Genomic DNA, 15,128 nt, shown 5'->3' with positions numbered 1-15,128 from the left:
AGGCTTGCTGAGGGGGTTAGGAGGGCTGGGCAGGATTTTCCTGCCTGCTACAGTTTTGCTGGCCAGGACGGAGACGCCTCAGCAAAGCCTGGAGCTTCACACTCGGGCTGAGCACCAGCATTCCCTTCCGTTGGCTGTTTACCCCCAGGTTCCAGGGAGATTTTGGCCCACATGCCACCCCTGGAGACAAGGCACCAGCAGAGCAAAAGGCAGAGACTCGCCAGCATCACCGTATTTATTTCTGACCCCAGAGCACATCACACCAACTTTGCAGGGACGCTCTCCGGGGCACCCATCCGGCACTAAGGCACTTTTAAAAACATAGTAAACATTTTTTCCCAGCTGCAGCTGCCACCCCTGGGGGTGCCTGTGCCCGCCAGCTCAGCGCAGAGTCACCAGCTCTTCGGCAGAAGTGGGGTGGATGGCGACGGTGTTGTCCAGGTCGGCCTTGGTGGCCCCCATTTTGATGGCCACGGCAAAGCCCTGCAGGATTTCGTCGCACCCCATCCCTTGCATGTGCAGTCCCACCACCTTCGGGGAAGAAGGGAGAGAGGCCGGGTGGGACCCAGCACCGCCAAAATGAAGGCTTGAACTCTGACCCCAGGCCCTGGGGTGAGCAGGTCAGAGCTGACCGCACGGGGACAAGAGGACAGCCGGCTGTGGTGCCCACCACCCCCCAGCTGTCCCTCCCTGGTCCCCTCCACTCACCTTCTCCTCCTTGCCAACACACACCAGCTTCATGAGGCACTTCACCTTCCTCTGGGTGACAGCGTAGTACAAGGGGGTGAAGGACGTGCTGTAGATCTTCACGTTCTCCTTCCCGTGCGCAGCCACGGCTTCCTCTGCAGCAGAAGACACAGTGTGTACATTCACAGAGAGGGATTCAAGCCCGTTTTTCAAGGCTCAGACGCACTTGCCGGGGATCAAACCCCCTCCTCGAGCAGCAGAGCAGCAGCTCTGAGCCACGGCGTCCCCGGCCCCGCGCCCTGTCTGTCCCCACCTTCGGTGAGTCCCACGGTGCCGATGGGCGGGTGGCTGAAGACGACGGTGGGGATGTTACTGTAGTCCAGCCGGGAATCCTGCTTGCCCTCGAAGAGCCTGTGGGCCAGCTTCCTGCCAGCCGCGATGGCCACTGCAGGGAGGGACGAGGGAGCCTGAGCCACGGCGTGGCACTGAGGGGCTGTGGAGGGGAGGGGGGCACGGCCGCAGTACCCGGGGTGAGGAGGGCTCTCCCACAGACGTCCCCGATGGCGTAGACCCCTCTCCGGGTGGTGTTCTGGTACTCGTCCACCACCACGTGGCCCTGGGCGTCCACCTGCACGCCCTGCCATGGGAAACAGCAGCTACGTTGGCACGTACTCCAGGAGGGATGGGACAAGCTGTGCCCATGGGGGGAACCGTGCTGGTGGCAAGGGGGCAAGTGGTGGGAGCACCATCCTGTGACAGGCTCTGGGAACCCCAAATACCCGTAGGACACCCGGAGACCTGTGGGACACTCAGAGACCTGTGGGCACTCTCACACCAGCACAGAAGGGGCGTGCTGCCGCCTCACCACTTGGTCCAGGCACAGCCCCTCGGTGTTGGGCTCCCGCCCCACGGCCCACAGCAGGCAGTCCACATCCCGGATCACTCCCTCCGTCGGCTTGCGGCTGGGCACCGAGCAGGTCACCGTCACGTCCAGCAGCCCAGAAGAGGACTTAGTGACAGTCTTGACCTGTGGGGAATAACAGGAGCTGCTTCAGGAGAAGAAGGTGCCGATGGCTTTTGCCCTGCAGCTGTGCTGCAAAACCAGGAATGTCACCAAAACTGTGGCTCATCAAGCAGCACCCAAAATGGCAGCTTTCCCCCAGCCCTGCCTCCCCAGGAGGAATGGGATAAACCACAGGGCCGCTCTGCACGTTCGTACCTGCGTGTGCTTCCAGACCTCCACCCCCGTGTTCTCCAGCTCCTGGGTGCAGTTTGAGCTGATCATGGAGTCAAAGCTTCGCAGGACCTGGGCAGGGACCCCCCAGCCCTGTCAGATGAGGGTCCGCAGGCGAAGGCACTGCCTGGCAGCCCCTCCGCCAGCATTTCCCTGCTCCTGGGACCCGAGAGGTTTGGGGCGCTTCTGGTTAAACTTCTCTGTTTGTTTTTCCATTATTTTCTTTCCCTTTAATCCTCTTTTCAAGTTGTGACTTGAAATAAAGCTCAAGAGAAGGGGTGCGGTGGCACACAGGGCTGTAGAAATTCCAGGCACATAGGAATTTGGTCCAGGCTGCCAAAACATGTCCCCCCAGCCTCCCCATTACACCCATCAGCCCAATGCCACCATCCTCTCCATCATCATTCCCGTGCTAACTCAGACCCTTCTTTACAAGGAGCTGACAAGCAGGAAACCCCAGTGGGCTGGGATGTGACTGCCAGGCGGGAAGTGCAGCTGGGGACAGATGGTGGGTGGCCTTACCTTGTCCTGGCGGATCAGCAGGGATGACTTGGAGCCCAGCGTGGAGAGGATCCCCGCGATCTCCACCGCGATGTATCCGGCCCCCACGATAACGCTGCGCCTGTGGAGAAGCAACGATGCCGTGTCCAGGCACACGGAGCCAGAGCTGGTGGATATGGGAGATGAGCCCCACTTTACCTGGGCAGCTCCTCCAGGTCGAAGAAGCCGTCACTGGTCATCCCCAGGCTGGCACCTGCAAAACAGAGCCCCTTTCACACCCCTTACCTGCCCCACTTCCCCTCCCCAGACCCGCTTTGCTCTGGCAGACCTCTCTCCTGGGGAATTTCAGCAGGCTCACCGGGAATTTCGCTGTCGGAAGGGACAGCCGGGCGCCCCCCCGTGGCTATGAGGATGTGAGGGGCCGTGTACTTTTTCCCATCCACTTCAATGGTTGGCTCAGGATCAGCGGTGAACTTGCCGTAGCCCCGAATGATGTCGATGTGAGCCTTTGAGGGTGGGTAACATGCACGGGATTAACAGAAGGATGGGCTGCAGGAGACAGGGCTCCCACATTTGGAAAAGAGGACACCCATTAAGGCTGGAAAAGTGGCCACAAATCCATCAGAGCCCGCTCTCCCACTCGGCCCCCAGCATGAACATGTCCCACGCTCACCTTCTTTACGTTGCTCTCGTAGATGTCATTGAGGCGCCGCACATACGCGTCACGCTTCTCCTTGATGGTTCTGGAACAGAGCAGGAAGTACTGTCACCATCAGCAGATAAGAGCTCAGGGAGAACAATGTGGCAATTAGTGCCATGGTCTAGTTCACAAAGTGGTGATTGGTCACAGGTTGGACTCGGTGACCCTGGAGGTCTTTTCCAACCTAAATGACTCTGTGAACTCCACCCCTTTGGTACATTATATCCATGCCACAAAACAAAACAGCTGCCTGTGATCACTTCTCCACCAACCTGCGGTTTTTGTGCCTGCCTCTTCTTCCCACAGCCAGTGTCCCACCCCTCTTTTCCAGAATACCACCATGGAAACAGCTCTGCACCCACCCATGGGAAGCCTCAAAGCAGGCAGGGACCCCTTTGAGGTGGACAATGAGCCAAAGGGCCACGGTGCTGACCTGTGGCTGCTCCCCATGGGATACTCACTGGGAGATGCTCACTTCCAACTGGCTCTTTCCATTCTTACCTCCAGTTGAACTTTACACTGGGTGTTTCGAAGCCATAGTCAGCGTGATCATGGATAAACTCTGCGTGGACAGCCGTGTTCCACATCACCTGCCCGCACAAACCGCACGTTGGCTCGGGAAGACCGGTTTGATTTTGGGAAACCCCACACACACACTTCCCCATACCTCACACCTGCCCAGAGCAGCCCACAGGACACAATATGCTCTGAGGCCCTGCTTCCTCCCTGTTCCTTCCTCCTTGCACCCTGTGCCAGCACCTCCCTGCAATTTGGCAGGCACCCACACCAGACCCAACCCAAGCCACCAGAGGTGCCACCAGCGCCAGTGGCAAAACACCCTTACCTTCTTTGGCACGCACCCAACATTGACCTGGGGGTGGAATAAGAACAAAGCTCAGTTTTAAGGCTCAGTTTTCCAAAGGCAACGCTCAGGAGAACATCCCACAGCAGGCTGGTGCTGCATCTCAGCTCTCTGCCCAGGAAAACAAAGGCGGGATTATGGGTTCCTGTCAAAAGAGGGGTGTAACTCCCTCGGGCACCTCAAGGTCTTGCGGTTTGACTGTTTTCCTTCACTTCCTTGAAAGAGAATATGCAAGGCGGAGCCTTCAAACACAGAGGGGTTTTTTCCATTGATCATTTAAAAGCGATTTGCTGGGAGAAAGGTGTCTGCCATCCCCTTCCTGCACTTCTGATCCTGGTATGACAATTTTTCCAGCAGAACGCACTTCAGGAATAAAACTAGAGCCTGCCCCTGGCTTGCTTGAGGAACAAGCTTGTTTTTTGGCTTGTTACTGGCTCGCCGTGCCCGTGGGCTCCGCTTAGCCGCCTTGCAGTTCTGCTGCACAGACGCAGGATCCATCAGCACCCCGTCACCGGCTTGAAAACGGCCGGGAAGCAGCAGGAGGAGAGGGGGATTGGGATCTGTCCTGCTTCGGCGTGACAAGGCGGGTCCTTGCGCAACGCTCCCAGTCCGGGAGGGCGATTCCTCCCCTCCGGCTCCCCGCACCGCCACCACCCCCGGGGGCACCGCGACCCTCCCCGGGGGCAGCGGGACCAGCCTGGGGACCCCGCCCGCGACACCGCCCCCCGCCGCGGTCCCCCCGCAAGCGACTCACGCAGGTGCCGCCGAGGCGCCGCGGCTCCACCAGCGCGACGCGGCCCCCAGCTCGGCCGCCCGCCGGGCCCCCGCCAGCCCCCCGGAGCCCCCGCCCAGCACCAGCAGCTCGTAGGCGGCCGCCGCCATCGCTCCGGGCTCGGTCTGACCCCGCCGCTCCGCCCCGGGGCCGCCCCAAACCCCGGTCCGCCCCATCCCGCCCCATCCCCCGCCCCGGCCCCGCACGACACCACGGACTGGGGTTGACAAGGGCGTTTATTGGTTCGGGTACAGCGAGGAGGATTTGCAAGCACTTCCAGGACAAATATACAGAGGGGACGAGGGCGGGGGGAAATGACAAAAAAAGGGAGACAAAACAAACCAAAAAAAAAAAAAATAAGAAGAAGAAAAAAACAAAGGGGGCAGGATCAGCACAGAACGGGAACAGAGCTAAAAAGGGAACGCTTTTTTTCCGGGTTATGACAACATACTCCCAAGCAGGAATCACTTCCTTTCTCCAGTTAAGTCGAGCGGTCTTTCCAATAAAATAAAGAGTGATGGGGGATGGAGTTAGTGTGTATTTCCCTGGAAAACAAACTCTAATTCATGCCAGTTAAACACTAGAACTAAAAATGTACAAAGAAGCTTCAAAGGAGATGAAGTGTTTGTTAGAGTTACCTTTTCCTCTCTGAACAGTCCAGAAGGAAAACAATGACTACAAATACAGCAGGCAAACTGACTTTCGGGCTGATGGGCACGGGAGAGAGAGAGTGTTGTAAGGAATTCAGTCTCAAGTTGTGCTAAACGCTCTTCGCCCTCTGTATGGCACATTTTGGTCCATGATGGGGATTTGAAGTTGAGACGAACCCTGATTTCTTACAGAAACGTGTAAATATTGTTGCTTTTTCTTTTTTTTTAAAATGCCAGGTGTACTTCCTTCTACAAAGGTTGGGAGAGGTTTATAGGAAGTAGTCTGGGGTACGACGGGTAACATGAGGCTCTCCACGACGAGGTGCTGGGTCAAACTGGAGGCTGCAGGGAAGAGAAAGGGATCACTTACCCTCCTCCACAAGTCATTTTCCAACGCCACAATAAATACCAGATCTGTTCTCCTGCTGCTGTTGTTTTACTCATCCCAGCTGCTTTCACGTAAAACATTTCAGGTTCCAAAACAAGTGTCCATGGGAGCTAAAACTCATCCATTGGCCAAATTGCTGCTTACAACCCATCCCCACTGCCACGTGAGCACAAAATTCAGACCCTCTCACCCACCTTTACAAAGCTCATGCTACCAAAAGTTAAAACAAATACATAAATCTGGATGTTTTTACTCTCTCCATCGAGATTGGGCAGTAGAGGGATTAAAGTGCAGAAGCTCTGACTCTCCAGCCAGCCAGGAAGAAGAGCTGGAGGAGCTTAACTCACTACTTATTTTTAGGGTAGAGCAAACGACATTAATCCCAGAGTGGTCTGAGTTGGCTTTTCACGGAGAACCCCTTCGGAAAGGATCAGACATTCCTCATAGACCTGTTAGGAATAGAGAACAGCCCAAGCCAGGGTACTCACAAGGAATATTTTAAAGTGTCATCTAGTTCCATGATAGCAGCCTGGTTCCCACAGCGGTAACAGTAATTGGGGGCACTGAAAATGGTAACCACATTCCGGTCGTGGCACCAGTTATAACCCTGCCAGGAAGAGAGAGAGAGAGAAAGAAAATGCCTCTGTTAAACCTCAGCTTGTCTGAAGTTCCTCTTCAGGCCTGAAATGCTCCGAGGCTCTTGTGAAACTGGAGATTTCATTAACTATTTCCAAGTGACTTGGTTTCATTTCAAAACAGGTGCTCTGCTGCAAGCAGCAGCAGTAGGTACCTGGCAAAACCAGCTTCAAGCACTCCCCAGGAGATCATCCATTCCTCATTTGTGTGTTTATCCATTTTATATACAAATTACGGGCTGTACCACAAGAAAAGCCTTGAGATTTTTAGGGATGCCTTCAGCTTTCATCCACCACCACTGACAGTTTGCCTGCTGGATGGGGGTGACTTCAGACACATGGTACTGCTTAAGGGATCTATCTGCAGCAGATTTTAAAAATACATCTGCTCCATTGACCCACCTGGCAGTTTTCCAGCAAGACATTCAAGAATAGCCTGTTGACAGCCAAAAATGGCTTAATCTCTGTCACATCCGAGTATTAGGGATGCAGCAGCAGCCCAAGTAGAGCTGTCAGCATGTGTAAGGAGATTATTCCTGCCACAAACAGGGTGCAACAAGGTCCCTTTGGCAATTTACTTGGAGGGGGACGTTTACTTGGAAAGGGCAGGACATCCCCTTATTTACACCATGAGTCAAAGCACGTAATTTTACGTTGCTTGTTTTTTTCACATGATTAAAGCCTCTCCTTGGCACTTACCCACCTAAGACTTAGGTGTCAACAAACCCATCAGTGGAAGGTGTCAGAGAGGAGACACCAGCGGCCCCTGTTTGGTTAGCCCTGGCTAGCAGAGCGCTTGCCCTACCTCCATGACCAGCTGGTGAGCACGGGAGACCAGTGTGAGACCATTGGCGTGGTTAAATGTTTCGGAGATATCCTGCCCGAAGGTGTAGCCAGCACCACGTGGAGATATGCCCCAGCCGCCGCGGTCATCCGGATCCGACCACAACAGATCACACATCGGACCCTTGGGAAAGATTAAGTGCTGTTAGATCGCTGCCAAGGCGGTGAAACATATTTTATTTACAGTAACGAGACTCCCAGCACGCTGAGTTTATTCGACACACACTCGCAAGCCCCACAACTTCCAGCTGCCCTGGGAGCTCCAAGGGTGGCTTTTCAGCCCTGGTTTCAGGCCTCCAGAAGTGATGAACAAGGATGAAACACCACTGAAGGAGGAATTGGCTGGGGGGAAGGATGGTGACACAATGTGGCTTCACGGGGTGGCTGTCAGTTCACAGCCACCTCTGTGATGAGGCTGAAGGTAGTAAACACCTTTCCCTGCCAAATACTGCCCTTTGAGTCAGCCTGACAGTCCAAAAATCCTGTGATTCTGTGGAAGACAGCTGTGAAACCCCCACAGCTCTCCTTTTGTAGGCTGCTGTAATCAAAGCAGACTGACTTGGGTGTGCTTTGCCTAAATATTCGCCTGTTCTGGATTTTGGAAAGGCCTTAATCCGCATGTAACCGCGTTTAAATGGATTTCAGTGTGAGGATACATTTGCATTATTGAAGTTTCTGAGGCATTTCCTTTCCTATTACCTCATGTGGAACTTCCTGCAGGCGGTCCAGAGCCCTGATATGATCCAGTGTATCTATGGATGGAGAGAGGCCACCGTGGAGGCAGAATATCTGTTCCCAAAAAAAAAAAAAAACCCACAGCATGTTGTTAAGAATGATCTCCAAATAAGCTGCTTTTAGCTCGGTTGGCAATTACAGCCCTTGCACCACCACTTAAGGGAGCTGGTTTGGGACTGTTCTCGTGGTTGTCAGACGATCCAGCCAGCAGAACCCTGCGGAACGGAATGTTTTCCTTCTCCCAGGCTTACCTGGCCGTCTACTAGAGCTGTGAGTGGGAGATAATCAAAGAGGTCTGTGAAGTACTTCCAGACGTTGGCGTTGCCGTACTTGCGCAGACACTCGTCGTAGAAGCCGTAGACTTGTGTGATTTGCCTGCTTTCGTGGTTGCCCCTCAGGATCGTGATGCGTTCCGGGTAGCGCACCTGGGGACGAAGGAAACGCTTCCTTAACACGGGAATTGCACCACGGGCATGGAAAGAAACAGTAATGGAATACTGCAAACGGCAGCCGAGCGCTCAGCTCCGTGCTCAGCACGTGTCCATTGCTGCCTATCAATTTACATCTGCTGAGCTCGAGTCAGCTCCGGAGTCTCCAGAGCAAATCATTCCGGAGAAAATTATTCCAAACTCCCCAAAACCACAGGTTTTGCCCCAGATCTCTCAAGCCATACCTTCAACGCTACTAGGAGAGTCACCGTCTCCACGGAGTAATAGCCTCTGTCCACGTAGTCTCCCATGAACAGGTAATTTGTGTCCGGCGACTTCCCGCCGATCCTGAAGAGCTCCATGAGGTCGTGGAACTGCCCGTGGACATCCCCGCAGACGGTGACAGGGCATCGTACCTCTTGCACGTTCGACTCTTTTGTAAGGATTTCTTTAGCCTGGCAAGAAAAACACATTTAGGTCAAAAAGGTAGGAAGTTCTCCCAAGAGCAGGTGTGCATGTTATTCCACTGCATTCCCACTGGAAAGCCGGATTCAAAGCGGCTCAAGCTGACCACTGGAAAAACAGTTTGGTGGGTGAGGACAGACAAGGTGTGTTTCCCAAATCCCAAGGACAAGCAGGTCTGTTGTGGTGAGGCCTGATTCCCCTCGCCCAGGGCACTTTTTCCCTGCTAGAATTCCAATCCTCTTCCAAGCACAACAGTTTAGTAACTTCTAAAAGCAAGTCACATACAACTGGAAAAGCAAAGTGAGAGGCAATCGAAACATACCGAGCCCCAATCAGCTTCCCTGGCCATACCAAGCTGGCAACAAAATGGCCACAGATGGAGGGATGGCATCCCTGGATTTAGTCATCTCTTCTTCCACACCCAGTAGCTCCTCTGCTAATTACAGCCATGTAATGTAGCCTATCTGCACCACCTTATTATCCTTATCAAATACCAGGTTTGCTGGGCTGCCTCCAGCTCGCTGACTGATGCCGATCAGCGCTCCAGGCACACCGGAGGCACAGGGAACACCCCCGGGTTGGCTTGGTCTGATCCCAACAAAAGGGAGGGAAGATCACCAGCACTGAGCAGTCACCTGCAGGTGATGATCTGGGTATTGCTTGCCACATCCCTTAGCTCAGGATGAGGTAGCTCCCACCTGCTACTGCCAGGAAGGAGCTGCTTCCCGAGGATACCCTCAGTGGGCTCCCCAAGGATGACTGCATTCCCATTCCAATGTCTGCTGCCTTGCCTCTTTTAGGGAAAGCTTCTATTTGGAAGGAATAACTAAACCCCAAGCAGTTTGGACAGCTTGGACAGCATCCAGCGTGCCCCTCGCACGATACATAACCCGAGGGATGTGACCCTGACCCTAAAAGACACGTCCTGCACACGGACTCGATGACGCGGGGTCTGCCTTGCACTCCTAACCCGACTGGGAACTGCTCAATGTGTTGTATTTGAGTGCAATAGTAGCACTCAGATTCTGCTCACACATCTTTAAAAGCATTTATAGTGCCTTTGGAGAGCTTCCACCCTCGGGGAGAGACAAATATAAACCCACAAAGCAGCTGCTCTGTGTGTTCTGACTGCTGCACACAGCAACAGGCTAGCATTTAGTTGGAAGCTGGAGCTCAGCAGAGCTCCCCTTCCACAGGAACAGGGCAAATATGCCCACCTTAAATCCAGCCCAGGAAGGCAGGCCAGCCCAGGTCCTGAAATTCTGGTACCAGGAGGATCCAGAAGTTTCCCCTCACGAGAAGGGAGGAGCTGGCAGCTGATGAGCAGCAGCTCCTTACGCTGCCAACCAGCTGTTCCCCTGCAGCCCTTTTTAGCTCACCCTGCGGACACACATCCGTGCACGTGGATAGACCCAGCCTGGCATTTTAACTCCGCAGAGCTGGTTTAAGTCAGGCCCAGGAGCCCAAGTTTGCCCTCACATGATGATTTTCGAGACCTTCAGAACCTTCAGCATCGATAAAAAACAGCCCAGAAAAGCAGTAACTACCCAGTGCACCCGTCTGCAGTGTGCAGAGCGAGCACTGACAGCAAATGACTTAAAATAACGAAAAGCACCATTAAAAAACAAGAATAAAAATCTCTGATTCAGGCAAGGCTGCCTGGCATCGTCATCACTTATTTATTTCAGGAGGCTGATAAATAACTATGACTTAAAAGTCAAATTTTAGCTACCTCTGCTATAGAAAACAGTGACTAACATTATCAGCTTCCTGAGCATCTCTGTCCCACTTGTTCTGGATGAAAACCATATCCAGGTCAGGATGAAAAGAAGCAGCTTTCAGGTGTTTTCATTAAACAAACCTAAACAAGAGTTGCCATGTCTGTGCTCAAAGTGACTTTGAAGAACAGACTGTTTGCTAGCTGTGAGCCTGCCCATCATCCCAGCTCCTGGTGTGGTTTGTGTACAAGATCCTTGGAGAGCAGAGGTGGAGAGACGAAACGTTCCTGACCGTGACTCAACACAACACCGGGAATTTCACGCAACCAGACTGTGGCCCTTCTTACACCCCCAAAGAACAAGGGTAGGAAAGAGAAGCTACAAGGAGAGGGATGGTTAGGGAAGACTGCTTGTTTAATTCAGGAGACAGACTTTTCCTTGTCTTCTTACATATCCCATTTCATTATTTTGGTGAAAACCCCTTTTTTTTGGTGAAAAATCCCTAACCTGGATTAAGTAGGATGGCTCTCAACTCCCTCACCTGCACCCCCAGCCATGCCCAATCCTTCCCTCATTACTGTCCATTATGCCAGTAATTAAAAATGACACACATGGAAACTCTGGGATTTGGGGTTTTTTTCCCCACCTCATTTTGGTTTTTTGTTTTAATACCGAGTTCTTCCACAAATTTAAACCCGAGGCAAGAGGTACTACTCTGCTCGGCCTCTTCAGAATCAGTCCCAAAAAAGGGAATGCTAAGAAGTGACAAAAGGGTTTCCCCAAATATTATTTCAAGGAAACCAACTAAACCAGCTTTGTGGCAGGGCTGCACACCCAGAGGTTTTAGTAAGCTCCTCTCCCGGGTGACAAAACCACTCCCCAAAACTTAAACAAGCCAAGTCAGAGCACAGCACAGTATTTCCTTCGTGTCCAAGTCCTTTCCATCAGTTTCCAGCACCCTGGAAGTACGAGGTGCTTGTGACAGATGACACACCTACCTGTCACCTGGAGGACAAACACCCTCCCCATCTCCAGCTGAGCTGCCACTCTCCCTGTTCCCTGTGTGCACAGCCACAGTCTGCTGGCACTGCCCTCCAGCTTCCCAAACAGCCACAGCTCCAGCTTCCCAAAACACAGCAGCCACAGCTCCCTCAGAAACGGTGGAGCTCTGGAGAAGGAGTCACAAAGCTCCCAACACAGGATTGAAAAAGGAAAGAGGGAAGGAAAAAGGAGGGAAGGAAACACAGGCAGAGTGGGGGTGAGGTAGGAGTCGGGATCATTGCTGGAAGCACCAGCCAAGGAAAATCTTCACTTGGTTGCTGTCTGCAGTGTAAAGGGAGTGTTCACACAGAGCTAATGGACTTCTCAGACAAAACCCAACACCAGTCTAAGGATCCCTCTCTAGACTGGGAAAAAAAAAAGAAAAAGACTCTTGCCAGTCTCCACTAAACCAATCCAAGCCGGCATTTGCCAAGGGCTGTCCAAACCACAGCCCGGAATTGCAGACGGGTGTCCTCTACCCGACCATTCCTCCTTCTATTTCGGTCCCCTTCAGCAGGCTCCGAGCCTCCCCTCTGACCCGCTCTGCTTCCCTAGATCCCACCCTGGATGTCACGGGGTCTCCTCACTGACTTGGGGTTGATTTTTCAGCACGGGGCTACGACACGTTGTGTAGGATACCAGGATGACAGACACCTCACAGGCACCATCCGCGTCTCCCAATGCCCGATATCCCGCAGGCACCAGCCCGCTCTCCCAATGCCCGACATCCCCGCGGCGGCATCCGTGTTCCCCAGTGCCCGATATCCTACAGGCACCACGCTGCTCCCCCCAACGTCCGGGCCCCATCACCTTCTTCGCAGAGGCCTGCGACCTGCTCGTCGCTCAGCTGCCGCACTCTTTCAGACTGCTCGATCCACTGGTCGAGACGCCTTGGCGAAGCCCTTCTCCTCCAGGGGCCGGCGGGCCCCGCGCGGCCCGCAGCCGCCTGTGGGTGGCTGGCTCCGGCGCTGGTACGGGGACGCGCGGCCGCTCGGGTCGGCCTCCGCTCCGCGTTATGTCCGCCCCCTCCGCCTGCCGCGGCTGCTGCGCAACTTCCGGCCACGCCCACGCCGCGTGCGCGCGGGCGCGCGCACGCTTCCGTGCGCGCCGCGTCCCCACTCGGAGCCACCCCCGGCCCACCGAGGCCACGCCCCCGCCGTCATCTCCTCACCGCCCCTCGGAGCCACGCCCTTCTCCATGGCCACGCCCCCTCGCGGTCCCGCCCCGCCCCTCCTTCCCCTCGCAGCTCCCGCCCCTCCAAACCCCTCGGCGCAACCCGCGCCGTTCCAAGGCAACAGGGATAAACCGCTCCGCTCTCTCTAAGGAAAAAGCATAAATAAAATCACAAGCTTCTGCGCTCGCCGGGGGTGTCGAGAGCCAAGCGCTGCCAGCAGGGCAGTTGTTCGCTCTGGGAACGTATGAAAATCCCTTTCGTTAAGCGCGTTACTAATTCCCATCACTATATTCCTGTGACACACTATTGGGCACGCGTACCGTGATGTACCAAACGCAGCACGTGATGAACGAATATAAGCAATAAAGATTAATATGCTTGCTTACAGCCTGGTACTCGATCCATCTCGCCCTCAGCCCTAAATTCTGACTGACCCGCACAAATTTCTACTCGCTGCTCTTCATTTATCTTCTGCAATTTTTCACTTGCTTTACTGTCTCCTCTGTACCAAAATGGAATAGTAATATCGTGATAATGACATAACAATTCACTGCCACAGTCTGGAGCACTGTGCGACTGTTCCAAGTCTAAGACCGGGATTTTAGGGGATCACCGGTGGGAAACTTTTCTGGGATTTTTAGCAGAATAAGATAAATCAAGTCCATGTGGTACGTTTTTTTCATGTCAGATGGAAAAGCTGAGGTTTGCTGAGGACTGACTCAGGTTGTTCTACTGGGAACACCGATGCCAGTCCCACTTTCCTTAACTCCTGCTGGGTAATGCAGCAGGACTTGTGGACCCTTGAATCACTTGAGGTGATTCAAAACATCACATCCCTGAAGTGAACTTTCCAACTAAAAATACACTTAGCAAAGTAAAAAGGAGCATATATATATATATATATATATAATTTTGTAGCTACTCTTCTACACGCCCAGCATTTGCCATTCCAGTTCCCAGGAAAGACAACTGTCAGGAACCATCCACACACCCCTGGACATTTAATTTGCTGATTTGTTTCCAGAACATTATTCTTAACCATATTGCCCATGTTTGTGACACTGCAGCAGAGAGCGGTCCTGGGATAAGGAGAATCCTTCAGCATGGCAGTGGACAATAAATCTTCCCAGTCCTACAGCTTCCTGAGCCACTGTCTCTGACCTCTGAATTTTGGGCTGCACCAGACTCCCACCTCCATGTCCAGAAATGGGATTTGCTTGTGGTGCTGGGCTGGTTTTCTCTCTTCTTTTGGGATAATTTTCTCAGAGATCTCCCCTGCAACAGCCCCCAGGCCCTGGTGCTTCCCAGCTTTTAGTGTGTGGATTTTCCACCACCTCCTCTAAAATCTCACCATTTCTGTGCTAGAACCTTCTAAAAAGGCAATGCTGGTGAAAGTGGCATAACAGGCGACGAAAAAATAAATAAATGCTGGTTGTGTAACATTAAACCCCTCATGGGGTACTTTGCTTTCTTACTTTTGTGATTTTTCCACTGCAACTTGGTCTTTTAGGGTGCGACACAAAACGCAAGTGAAACAAAATCAGAAAATAATTACCCACAGTCACCACCATTGCCCGGGCTTATCCCCTGCTTCCCAAGGAATGCTGGATTCCTAAGGGTACTCCTGTGTTTTAGAAAGGAAAAAAACCCCCACCCTACAGTGAATAAATAAAATAAATCAGCAAAGTTCTTCCTTCTGCCAGCAGTTGAGGGTGCACAAATACAGGGGGAGCTGCTCTGGGTGGCCCCAAAAAGGACACCGGACCCCCTGGGAGTGTGCAGGGGTACCCAGGGTCACAAGGATGGGGATCCCTAAAACACGTTCTGGGATGCAGACACCACATTTGGGCTGAGGATGGGAGGTAGACGTACCTGGCAGGTCCCTCCATGAAGCCTGGCTTCTTTTTCCCAGCATCTTCCCACAGGATTCATCTCTGTCCTCCTTCCTGTGCTGGTGTCCATCACCATGGGCAGTGCTGCTTGGACTGCGAGGAGCAGCTGGAAACATCTACAAAACCTTGATAAAGTGGGGAAAAAAGCTGGAGAGAGGTCAGAGGGGACGACAGAGGAAAAGAGGGGAGACAGTGCCAGGAGAAGGGGGATAAATGGACTCTGTGGCCCTAGCACATGCACCAGGGATGGTTTCCGAAAGGAAGGTGGGTGACAGCACAAGCCCTCTCATGGATCCCCCTGAAATGTTCCTCTCAGATACAGCTATGTCTTTTAGGGAATATAAAATGTCCTCCTGCAGCAGCCTGCAACACTTTTACTCTCAAAATAGCTTTTTTTGGGGGG

At 53.3% G+C, this 15,128-nt stretch overlaps 2 protein-coding genes across 2 annotated transcripts; both read right to left on the bottom strand.

Annotated features, from left to right (window-relative positions):
• Positions 1 to 217: 217 nt before the first annotated feature.
• GSR (glutathione-disulfide reductase) lies at positions 218 to 4,866 on the bottom strand. The gene is given in 14 exon segments (XM_018069392.2): positions 218 to 531; positions 709 to 842; positions 1,001 to 1,132; positions 1,213 to 1,324; positions 1,553 to 1,714; positions 1,907 to 1,993; positions 2,444 to 2,543; positions 2,621 to 2,675; positions 2,781 to 2,928; positions 3,096 to 3,165; positions 3,624 to 3,712; positions 3,967 to 3,993; positions 4,739 to 4,782; positions 4,785 to 4,866. Coding segments are annotated over 14 exon segments (1,392 nt in total). The 3' UTR covers positions 218 to 381.
• Positions 4,867 to 4,974: 108 nt separating this feature from the next.
• PPP2CB (protein phosphatase 2 catalytic subunit beta) lies at positions 4,975 to 8,911 on the bottom strand. The gene is made up of 6 exons (XM_018069398.1): positions 8,681 to 8,911; positions 8,259 to 8,432; positions 7,972 to 8,061; positions 7,235 to 7,396; positions 6,283 to 6,401; positions 4,975 to 5,748 (listed from the first exon to the last, which is right to left on the bottom strand). The coding sequence occupies exons 1-6, from the start codon at positions 8,906 to 8,908 to the stop codon at positions 5,676 to 5,678; spliced, it is 846 nt and encodes a 281-aa protein (XP_017924887.1). The 5' UTR covers positions 8,909 to 8,911; the 3' UTR covers positions 4,975 to 5,675.
• Between the last annotated feature and the right edge of the window lie 6,217 nt (positions 8,912 to 15,128).

This window comes from Manacus vitellinus, unplaced genomic scaffold, assembly GCF_001715985.3.
Source record: "Manacus vitellinus isolate BGI_N305 unplaced genomic scaffold, ASM171598v3 scaffold_153_pilon, whole genome shotgun sequence".
Classification (NCBI taxonomy): Eukaryota; Metazoa; Chordata; class Aves; order Passeriformes; family Pipridae; genus Manacus; species Manacus vitellinus.
The sequence above is the reverse complement of the archived record's forward strand: the minus strand, read 5'-3'. Positions and strand labels throughout refer to the sequence as shown.